The sequence below is a fragment of the Gymnodraco acuticeps genome, unplaced genomic scaffold (assembly GCF_902827175.1).
Source record: "Gymnodraco acuticeps unplaced genomic scaffold, fGymAcu1.1, whole genome shotgun sequence".
Classification (NCBI taxonomy): Eukaryota; Metazoa; Chordata; class Actinopteri; order Perciformes; family Bathydraconidae; genus Gymnodraco; species Gymnodraco acuticeps.
In genome coordinates, this window is record NW_022992095.1 from 1,172,607 (window position 1) to 1,184,250 (window position 11,644).

Below are 11,644 nucleotides of genomic sequence, written 5' to 3' on the forward strand. Positions count from 1 at the left end.
GAAATGTGATGTATATTACTGGAAGGCCCTGGGATTTTGAAAGGCAAGATCCTATCTTTTAGAGATTTTTTGTAGAATAAATTGATGTAATGTTGAATGAACTGACATGGTGTCACTGCCAGTCAAAGAAAAATCTGAAACCATTTTTTAGCAATGAATGAAAAGACAAAAATTCAGGCAAGATCTCTGCAGAAACACCAGATACAAGCTAGAACATTGTATGTGTTGTATATACATTGTTTCTAGGGTGAATTCCTACATATTGTGCCTTTATGAGGAAAGGGCTTCAAAGTAAAAGAATAAAGACTAAAAAGTTGGCGTGAAACAATACATCAACTGAAAGTGCTTTGTTAAAATATAATGAAACCACTGACAATTGCACAAATTATTAAAAACAGCATATCACATAGCATGGACTTGAAATCTTTCTCTGACCTTGAGTTTCTTCAGCTGAGTCTCTTTGGTGCCTCTGTCTGACCTCCGATGACCTCTGAGGTTTGCCACCTTCTCCATCTCCTGCAGCCACTGGGCCAGGCTCAGGAACCTTTGGCCCATCTGCCTCAGTCTGGTCAGCGTGGAGCTCAGCTGGTTCTGGGTCTCCTCCAGGCGACCCTGGTAGGCCCCCCACTCCCTCTGAGCGGTGTCCAACGCTCGGTCCTCGATCTGAGGTATACCCCAGGGGATTACCCTCTCTCTGCTGCTCAGCACAGAGGAGAGCAAAGACTGGCCGTTTGAGCAGTGTTCCTGCAGGAGCTACATGAGAAATAAAAAAGGTAAGAAACAGTGTGATTGAAGAGTTTGACATTAAAGGTCAAGGGTCTTGCACAACACTCCATGATGTCTGTACCTGTAGCTCTTGCAGTGTCTTCTCTAGTGTTTCCACGTTTCCCTCAGGGTGGGACAACGAGGCCAGAGTGGCCTGTTCCTGCTCCAGCCAGTCCTCAAACACATGTAAGCCCCTCTGATATTCCTGATGGACCAGCACCAGCCCTTTGGCCTTACCGACTGCATTCTGCAAAACAGGTTGAAGAAATTGGTGGAAAGAAGAGTTACATCTGTTCAAACACAGCAGTAGTAGATATTTGTAAGAATAATTCCATGACTACTGGCTTTAATTTTTTGAAACTCAATGATTGAACTAAGTCATTTGTGGGAATGTTATTGATATTTATGAAACAACAGGATCAATATATTATTCAAATGCCTTCAGAGGAAAATAAAAATAATGATTTGTTTTGTTTCGTGAGTACCTTGGCCTTTTCTTTGAGGGCATTGTATCTACATTGCAGCTGCTGCACCTCCTGCTTGGTAGTGTAGTGTTCAGCCATATTGGATCCCTTCGTGGCAATGGTCTCCAGAGGACTGCTGTGACTCAGTACTTCTTCATAGAGAAGCTGGAATGAAATGAGAACACAAAAATACACTCAGTTTACTACATGAAATTCCATCGGGAGGCTCTGGAGAATGATAGGTGTAACTGCATGAGTTTAGAGGAGGAAGTTCAATAACTAAAAGTGATTTTTCACATTTCGAATTATCCGAAAAAATATGAACTAGAAACAAACATTACATCTGCTCTATACAATCAAATATCCTGCTGAAACAGGCGAAACAGTTGCTGATGTAGTGGATGTTTCGTAGAGTTAAACGTTTTTTCATTTATTTGCACACACATAAGACTGAATAAAAACAAGATATGATAAAATAAGAAATTTGAAAGCCCAAGAACAAACAGAACAGGACAACAGACTTTTTTGTTGTTGCTAGAATTGGCTTTTTAAGGCTAGGCATTAAAAGCACGATGGGATACCTTGGTCTTTCCCAGGTTAGCGGTCTTGTCTCTCATCTCAGAGTACTGTCTATCAGAGCAGCTAAGTGTTTCCTCGACTCGGTCCATCCACAGCACAAACTGACCCACGTCCTCCTGATAGCTGGTCCACTGCGACAAAGCGCCCTCCAGCTGGCTGTTAAATCAACATAATGCAGTTAACACACAGGGAACAAACATGCACATACAACGTACACATGCATTTAAATCTAATTGTCCCGTAACCTTTCAACTAACTGAAATCAATCAAGTGAAACAAGACAGTTCCCAGTCCCATTTATCAACTGACTGAGAGGTTGATTGCTTTATGATCACAACCTTTTACACTGAATGGAGGCAGAGAGCAGGGAGTCCCAGGAGTCTTTGAGGTCCTGGATCTGTTTGCGAATCACCGGGACCCCCTCGGCCGAAGTGTTCCTCTGGACTGCTTCTCCCCGCGTCAGGAGCATCTTTAGCTGGATCTCCCTCTCCTGACGAGCAGCCAGCAAGGCCTGCAGACAGAGGGGAGTGATCAGACAGAAAATAACGATCTATAGTCTAAACCTTTTTAACATCAAAGCATTGCAACAGGATTTTCAAGTAGTTATAATCTCAGCACGAATCCTTGACATCATTTAGTCTGATGCATCGGTCTCAAACTGAATTATCTGTGTCAAGATACTGCTGGAGTGATAATCCTGGTATCAAGTAGTAAATCTGTTCATGTTGATGCACAATGTAACGGCAATAGAATGACGAAATGATCAGTGTTTAGATTTGTACCCTGTAAACCTTTCATTTCACCATGCAATTTGATCTGCCACTGGGACGATTTCACAGGAAGATGAAGGCCCAATTAAACTCACAAATGAAATGCAACCATGGCGTGAATAAAACAGGGAAGGGATAGCACTTTTGTTTTCCCCAGAAACTATCGATAGCTCTCATCATTAAACCAAAAAAGAAGAAAATCAATGAAACTTTTTTTGTAGTTTCTGTCCCCAGTTGTTGAAATGGCAGTCAGTGGGAAAACCAAAGTATAGTAAAACCAATTTCAGTGTCCTGTATTGTTAGAAGTCCCTAGGCTTGAAGGAAAACAGAAAGCAATATGTTGTGTTTGCAACAGCGATACCAACAATCACACCACTTGGGAAAGCTAGTTGGGGCTTGGAATTGAAATGTTTCATCACTGAAAATGTTCTGAAGGAAGCGTATTGCTGGGGAAACATCAACAGTCTTTATGGGTTGTACATTTTAACAATAGTCTAATCTCTAAAAACTGAGTTATATTCCCCCACCCTTCTTGTCCCTCCTTACTTCCAGCTGTAACATCCGGTCCTCTAACACGCTCTTGTCCGTGGTGGTGGTGTTGCAGGTGTGGAGGACCCGCTGGGCTTCACACACCCAATCCTGGAGCTCTTTGAGGCCCTGAGAGAAGAGGCGGTGCTCTCCGACAATACGTTCAATCCTGGAGGCCTTATCCTTCAGAGACCAGAGCACAATACTGTAAACACACTCTTCTAATAACTGTTCTGAGAAACGGGTAGGTTGAAAACAAACAATTGATTTGCGACAGTGTGTTCATATATTTCTGTTTGCTTTTGGGATTACACTCTTATTTTTACTCACTGAAATCTCCAGAGACTTCCCCACCCCAAAATTACAGCATCAACACAATGTATTTTGCTCGAAGTAATCACTCATAAATCTTTAACATCCATAAAGTGGGGCAATAACAATCTACAAGTGGAAATTTAAAGAGATTTCATTCCTGTTTCCATGTCAGGCAGAGAAGAGGACCTAAAAATAGCCCCACTCTAGCTAGCTGGAAAAGTAAATACATCTCATTCATCATGGAGCACTCTCATTTTCCTCAGGAAGGACAATGGTGCTATGTTATGTTTTGTACTACGCGGTATACAATTATAGAAAAGAAAGTGAAAGTGTGACACATTTCAGCCCTGGCATTTTAAAAGTACTTCAGTGGATAAAAGGTGAGCTCCACAGTCTTAGTCTTTTTTATGTTGATGAGGCTGCGAGGACCTTTCGGAGTTGAAAAATGGATTGTCCTGCTCAGGTAAATTACCGAAAATGCCATGACTTTCCTAGGTGCAATATTTTACCCCAAGGCAAGCTGATTACAGAATCTGTGACTGATGAGAAACTTGGGAATAATGCATGACACAGCAAATAGCAGAGAACAGTAAACAACGTGGCTGGACAGAAAGATCCATCGTTTTTTAGCACATGAATCAAGCTAAGCACCTTTCGGCATGCTGCAGCATTCTTTTTAGACCGAAGCTCAGTATAAGGACAAGAAAGGAGCGTAAAGGCCAGGAGTTACCTTGGTTAAGTTGCTGAGGGCTAGGTACTGTGCTGACAGCTGGGATACACGGTGGACGAAGCCCTTTCCGGCTGCTTGTCCCTCCCAGAGACGATGAGCTCTTTCCCTGAGACCGCCCAGCTCTGCCTCCCGACCCGCCATCTCCTCCAGAACACACTGGACCAGCAGGAAGCAGGAGGAGAAAAAGAGATGAAGGTGGAATTGGAGAAATAAAGATGAAGGAGCAATAGGATGTGGGTAAGCACAGTTTGGATGGAGACGAAATGGAGCACATAGGAGAGGATGGTTGTGTGTTGGCCGCATAAAGTCAAGGACAAAATAAAACAACAAAAACCATGAAAGCGATGACAGAGAGGTGGGAGAGGCACAGAGGAGGGACACATGGTTCGGTTAACATGTCACAAGAAAAGACAGAGCAACAAGAACACATCGGAATACATGGATAAAGACTTACAGCATCAGCAGTATTTCGCTTGATGTTCATTTTTGAAAAGAAAATGCTGTAATCTGGTGAGACACTTCAGCTCAGAACAGAGGGGAAGCGGACAAGGCTGATCAAATACTGAAAAGGAAATGGGGTATTTATCTGAAAAAAGCAAGGAGGATTTGGCCAACACAGGTTCAGACAGTGAAGCCTGCGTGTATTGTATTGTATTGCACTTCAGGTGCTGAGGGAAAAATGTAATTGCTTGCAGGGCCTGACAAAAGGCAGCAAGGAGAAGTGCTACAGTGGGGGACGAGTAAATACAAAAATAGCAACAAAGATAAGGGCAGAGCTCTGAGATGGGCTTGATATGTTTTTTTCTCTATTGTCAGTTTTATCTTTTGAACGCTCCGTGTTTCTCTTTTTTTTGTCTCTGCCAGACATGGAAGAGACTGTTATCACATCCTGAAAAGGGCCTTTTAGCCACGCAGCGCTTCAGCTGTGACAGGCGGAGAATTAATTAGATTTCTGGACTTTTCCTCCGACTATTGTGTCAAGACGAGGCTCTATTTTGATCCAGTGGTGCTCGACAAATGTAATTAGGTCTTTCTCTTTTCCCAGCTGATTTGAGATTGCACTTTAGGGATGAATATCTGATGGAGAACTACAACTATTTAGCATCCTGGGGAAATCTACTTAATATTCAATTTCTGGTGTAATAAAATGGTTTACTTCAGAGACGAGAGGAAATTAGAGAAATTACACTGGGAATGTGTAAAAGGCACACTCTCAGTGTGACATAATGCATTTTAACAGAATTCGATCATACATCATAAAAATATATTGCTTTAAGGAGTGGCTATAATAAAACTGTAAAGCTAGGAGATAGACCCATTCATTTACACTATAATTACAGGGGTAATATCATTTTAAGAGGGCTGCAATGATCAGCTGTGAAGAATATTGTGAGGATATCTGCTGTTTAAAGAGCCTAGACGGCGTCAAGTCTAGTGTGACTGCATGCCTTCTGGCTCCACAATACCTGCAGTTTGCTGAGCTCCTGTTTCTTGGCTGGAAGGTCGTGTAGCCGGGCGCTGCTCTCCTGAACTCTGACCTCTGTGCTGTTCAGCCAGTCCTGCAGAGGCTCAGCACTGGCCTCAAACTCCATCATCTGGGACTGCAGGTTCTACAAATGGTACACATAAGTTGTCAAAAACTACTAGAGAATTTCTTAAATAAACTACCTGTACACAGACTGAAACAACTCCATTCAAGAAAGCATGTTGAAATTTGTTTGTATGTCCTCTGACAATAGATATACGATATCAAAGCCAAATCTCTCTATGTGGATAGTCAAAATAAATCACATAACCTATGCCATAAAAAAAAAAGTGAGTAAAAAGGTCAACAGGAAGAAGACACAAACTGTAAACAAATATGTAGACATTGTTCAATCTGAATGCATTACATCACCAATTCTGTACTGTTAACCAATACTTAAAGATATAGAAACCTTGAGATGCAGATTGTCTTTTATTTTTTTAAAGTAGACGAGACAAAATAGCAGCATGCAAACAAAGCTGCATTTGAACTAACCTTGAGTGCATCCTCCCTCAGCTGCAGGTTATTCATCAGGCTCATCCAGTCTTCTCTGGTGTTTGCCACCTTGGCCTTGATTCCCTCCACCCTGTCTTTGGACACCACAGCCATCAGCAGCTCCCCGCTGGCCCCCACTGTACTCAGCCTGGCCTGGCCATGCTCCCTGTCACTCAGAAACTCCTGTGGGGATACACAGACAAAGACAAAGGAACTGTGACTATTTAACACAAACACACACACACAAAGGGAGGGTGTGACAGTGAAAGGGGAAAAATGGACTGAATGACAACTTGTTTTTTCTTCCGCTTTTGATGCTACAGTTGATGGCTAACTGAAATCAATATGGCCATTTTCTACATGGCCAATATATTTGTTTCCCCTGTGTCCTGGGATCTCACTTTACACTGTCAAAAGCAGTAATTAGACTGAGCCATTACTCATTCCATATGCGTGGGCAGAAGGAGGGGGCTGACCCGGGGAGGCTATCACAGATTAGGACAGTACAGCCAGGCTGAAATGTGTTGGTTTTTACATAGCTCCTTGTACCCACCCACATAAAATTTACACACACCCCCACACACACACCCCCTCCTTCAGAGCTGAGTCGATGACAGTAGCGCAGCAGGGACCACTCCACCATCTGTGCACTCAGCACGCACACACACACACACACACACACACACACACACACACACACAACACACACACACACACACACACACACACACACACACACACACACACACACACACACACACACACACACACACACACACACACACACACACACACACACACACACACACACACACACACACACACACACACACACACACATTTAGTACAGTGCAGCCAAAAGCAGGCATAGAAAGTCCATTTTTTTTATCTCTCTTTCCCTTTATTTTCATTCTCTCTTCTCTTTTCATTCAGTTTTCTTCACACTTACTCCCCTTGCCAATGTATCTGTATACTATCAATTAAGCGTGACACAATGGATGCCCCCGCCCCTCCCATGCTTGCCCTCCTGGAGGTCAGCCATGTGGAAACATTGTTCCACATTCCTCCCCAAGTCAATAATAAATAAAACATGCTCCGCTTCAATATTCCTCTCTCCTTCACTGCCATGTACCCTATGACATTCCCGCTCATCCTTAAGGCTACACAAGAAACTTCTGAAGGAGCACACATATGCTTTTGTCAAATTATTTCTAAAAGTAACCGTATGTTATTTTGACATTCTGAACTCCCTCTTTGTGTGACTGTTGATTAAATGATAAAGTACTGTTCACACTGAATAAAATATGTTGCTATTAAATCAGTTTCTGCACATTGTTAATGTAGAATTACACTTACTATTTAAGCTCAGCTCAAAGCAATAACCATAATTCCTTAGTGGTGATGTAGTGGTGGACATGGTCAGGTGTGTGAGAGGTAATTAACGGTCTGGGGCAGGGATGTGGGGACCACCTTAAACGACAGCACCTGACTCTTGGCCAGGACCCTGGGGTGCTCTTAAGAGTCTGCCAGACTGTTACACCTGCCAGCTTCTCATAGAAAGACACACAGTCTTCTCAGAACGAGAAACACACAGATATTTTAAAGAGAATGGCACAGAGACCCCACTGTGGAGCTTTCTCTTATCCCTCTTGGCTTTGTGCCCACTTTTAGCTTATGCAGCCTTCGGCAGGTCCTGCCACTCCGACAAGCCCACCAGAGGACACTCAACAGTGGGTATGTCGATACAGACATCCCCTTGAGCAATCCCCCTTGAAAGTGGATTGATTTTTTAACTATTACATCATTTCACTTTCAGCAATCTCCTTTGTAGTAGCAATCTTTGCTAAGCCTGCTCAATCCATGCTAGGATACTAAAATGAACCCTGGTTTGTCACAGTCGATTTAGAGTAAACCAAACTGAGGATTTAAAGCTTCACAAGCAACAGTGGCAGCAAACACAAATATTTTTGATTAAAAAAGGGTTGATTTATATCGTTCAACAGGTGAACAATCAATACAGAAAATCTAGTTTATGTAAGTGGATCAATTAAACGTATTCACTATACAGCAACTTGATTTGAAATCCGTACTGCTTCATTTCAGCTAGCTAATGGGCAATAGTGTGTGACAATAAAGCCATTCTGGGTTCTGGGTGGCAGTCAGACATGCGAGTATGAATGAGTTTTATTATATTTTGTGCAACCCAAGTTATTAAAAATGCAGGTCTTTCTCTAAAGGATGGATTGGAAGCAATATTCAGTGACATGCAAATAAATATCAAGTCTTCCACTTTCTATCCCCGAATACAAAATGTGATTCAATTTGTATATTTGCTGCTCTGTGTCTAGTTGTCTGTCCTGAGGAAACAGGAGGTGATGCACTTTATATTTCAAGCAGCAATAAAGAGAATCAAAACTGGGAAGAGCAGTAGGAGTTCACAGGCTGAACAACAGTGTGACTTCAAAATGATACCTGCAATGTGCAGACCAAAAGGACGGCACCTTACCATAATTCTATTTTAACATTATTTTAAGAATGTAGTAGGAATTGAACAGATGTCCACTCTGGGAAAAATATATCTCTTACTTGGATCCTGAGCAGAGCGGTGGAGGCTTCGGCAACACTTTGTGGAACATCAAAGCATTTGGCGGTGCTGATTTTGGCGTTGACCAGCCACTGTTGGAAGTCTCTCAATGCTGCGCGGAACCTCTGCTCCAACAAACGCTCCTTATTTTGACACTCCCTGGATGCCCGTAGACTGAGGCTGCAGGACAAGAGAGAAGATTTAACATGTTGTTCACAAGTTGAAGTCCAAGTAGAAATGAACAAAGAAAGAAAGGGGTTACGTCCAGAGGATGTGTTTGCCGTCTACTGTCCACGTGCTCATCAAAACAAAGAGGACATGTGCAGATGCTAACATACTGTACATGTACAATGGAGGAGGCGAATGGGAAGCCTGGGAGATGAACAGGGCTGAGAACGGGCAGGTGGAGAAATGGCAAAGCGGGTGGAGTGGAAGGAATGAGCATTGGGGCAAATGGGGTGGGGGATGGTGGTGCGTAGGAGGGGGTTGAGAGGCAACATATGAGTGGGGCAAGAGTTCACAGGGGTGACAAGACAGAGAAAACTGGGGTTGACAGATTGATGCTTTAAGAAAAAGGGTGAGAATGAAGGGATATGGCAGGGATACAGTGTGTGAGGGAAAGGTTAGAATGAAGCAAAATGATATATTAAAAGGGACACTTTGACATTTTAGGTGGTTGTTACCAGGATCCAGAATTATTTATATTGTTCATACAGTATATCCCTCAGAGTATAAAGCTAGAACTACACAGTACAGAACATTGATATTGGACGTTTGCGACAAACCTGTTACTAAGTTCAATGCAACATTTCTCATGTCAGTGTTTTAATTCTCACTTGCTGTTTTATTTGTACATGGCAACTACAGCATGGCAAAGGTAAGGGAATTATTAGAAAACATTGAAAGCTTGAAATGTCTGTGATAGGACATCAATAAAATACGTTACTATCCATCCACCTCCACAACTCAGACGCTATATGGAACATCCTTTTCTTTATACTACAGGCAAAAATGTAACCTCAATTGCACCAACAAAACGTATTTACTGTTAAGAGTATGCAAAATCTGCACAAGTAGGACAACAAAGGGAAAAGAGTCATTGGGTTTCATACATATTGGGCAGTGGGTGAAGGTTAAAGGGGGGGGGTCTGGAAGTGATGGAAAGGATTACAAGGTGCTCAGCTGTTTGAGCAGGAGTTACTGTCCCAAGGGAGGCATGAAAAAAACAAGAAAAAACCCACACAACCTTCTATTTATTCACACTAACACACACAAACACCCTTGAGTTTTAATGATGCGATAAGAACACGAAAGGGTATTACAGTGAGGTTGGCATGTGATTGGAAGAAGCAGTTTTTTCTGCTGTGATGGGCAAAAATCTGGCATGAGCTCTGAAACTGCCTTTTCCACCTCCATCTCCTTTCCCCCTACTCTATTTGTTGTGCTTCCTCTTTCCCCTTGCTCTTCTTTCCGCAGTGCTTAATGCAGGACAGGTGCTAAGAGCACACAGGCCAAGTCTGCTACTGACTGAAAAGTCTAGTGAATGAGGAAGGGTGCTGTTTTTGCCAATCAGCAGCCAAAGCCAATTACCCGCAAAACATCTCCAACATGTTGACCTCACTCAGATTGTCTGCCAATATTTTTTTGTAACAGTGCTTTGTCCCAGTACTCTACAATATTTCGAGAAAATGTAATAAATAAATAATTCATGCTACAGCATGTTTATACTTGTGCACACATGTCGTTTTTGGCATGGCGTGTTTCACAAGCAAGCGTTAAACCAAATGAACAATAGCAGGCAATTAGAGGGCATGAAAAAAAATCATCCAAATGATATTTCCCTAAAATTACACTCAGCCTTCCATAAAATTAAACAGGAGAAGGACACAAACTAACAAACACCGTGAACAAGCAGAGGTGAAGGAAGGTGCTTGGATGTCGCATAGCAACTGGTGGCTCAGTTGTTCTCTGTCACCTTTAGCCTTAGTCTGGCTGACATACATGTCACAACAACTCTCTGTGCGAGATGGTCACACACACACAAGCACACTCTTCTCATACAAATAAGGTTGTAAAACTGTGCCGTTACCCTGCCCACTCTGACATGTGAGCAGTGTTTTTTGGGGGAGGACTCTGCGCTTCTTCTACTGTGGTTTTGGTAATGAATGAATACATGTGTTATGCATGGTCTCATTACGTGCAAGATATGGCAAATATAAGTGAAAACCTTATGCAAAGCAGCAATGTTCTTCTGTTATGCATTCCATAGATGGCAATATAAAGTTATCACCCAGCTTTAGCCAACAAATCTCAGTTTCATTTCTAATCCACATAAGGAAAACAAACACCAAAGTATTTTCCACAACACGCTGTTCACTTAAGTAGAAAAATGTCCTCTCACCTGTTGTGCTGTTTGATAAGTGCAGTGACTCGGTCAGAGTGTGAGCCCAGGTCTCTGGAGTACCGCACCAGGTCGTTGAGTTGTCCTTTCAACTTCTCTGCCATCGGCTCGGCGCTCTGCAAGCCCTCCAGTATATCCTAAACAACACAAAACACACACCAGCTGGCTCAGTGTGTGTGTGTGTGTGTGTGTAACAAGGAGAGACAAGCACCCAACGGATCTGCATGACACCCTTCAATAAGTGCACTCGCATTCCTATTCATACCCTGTCTTCGTCTTTTTAGCTCTTGTCTCACACACACACACACACACACACACACACGCTCCAACACATACTCACAGTGTTGCTTGTACAATAGCATTTCTGTTCTTCGCGCAGTGTGGCAGGAAGGAGCCTTGGATAACGTTCTCCCGCTCTCCTCAGCGTGCCTCACATTCTGCACTCAGTCTCACACAGTCATGAAATCCTGTCTCATGAAATGTAAAAT

At 42.7% G+C, this 11,644-nt stretch overlaps 1 protein-coding gene across 4 annotated transcripts in view; it reads right to left on the reverse strand.

Annotated features, from left to right (window-relative positions):
* syne1a (spectrin repeat containing, nuclear envelope 1a) overlaps positions 1 to 11,293 on the reverse strand; it is a gene marked incomplete at its 5' end in the record, with an annotated part of 86,570 nt that extends 75,277 nt beyond the window's left edge. For all 4 annotated transcript variants that reach the window (XM_034202757.1, XM_034202756.1, XM_034202755.1 and 1 more), the window contains 11 exon segments: positions 436 to 753; positions 848 to 1,012; positions 1,251 to 1,394; positions 1,811 to 1,964; positions 2,147 to 2,319; positions 3,125 to 3,289; positions 4,152 to 4,307; positions 5,618 to 5,761; positions 6,172 to 6,354; positions 8,758 to 8,935; positions 11,157 to 11,293. In XM_034202757.1, coding sequence (XP_034058648.1) covers positions 436 to 753; positions 848 to 1,012; positions 1,251 to 1,394; positions 1,811 to 1,964; positions 2,147 to 2,319; positions 3,125 to 3,289; positions 4,152 to 4,307; positions 5,618 to 5,761; positions 6,172 to 6,354; positions 8,758 to 8,935; positions 11,157 to 11,293 — 1,917 coding nt within the window.
* Positions 11,294 to 11,644: the final 351 nt, after the last annotated feature.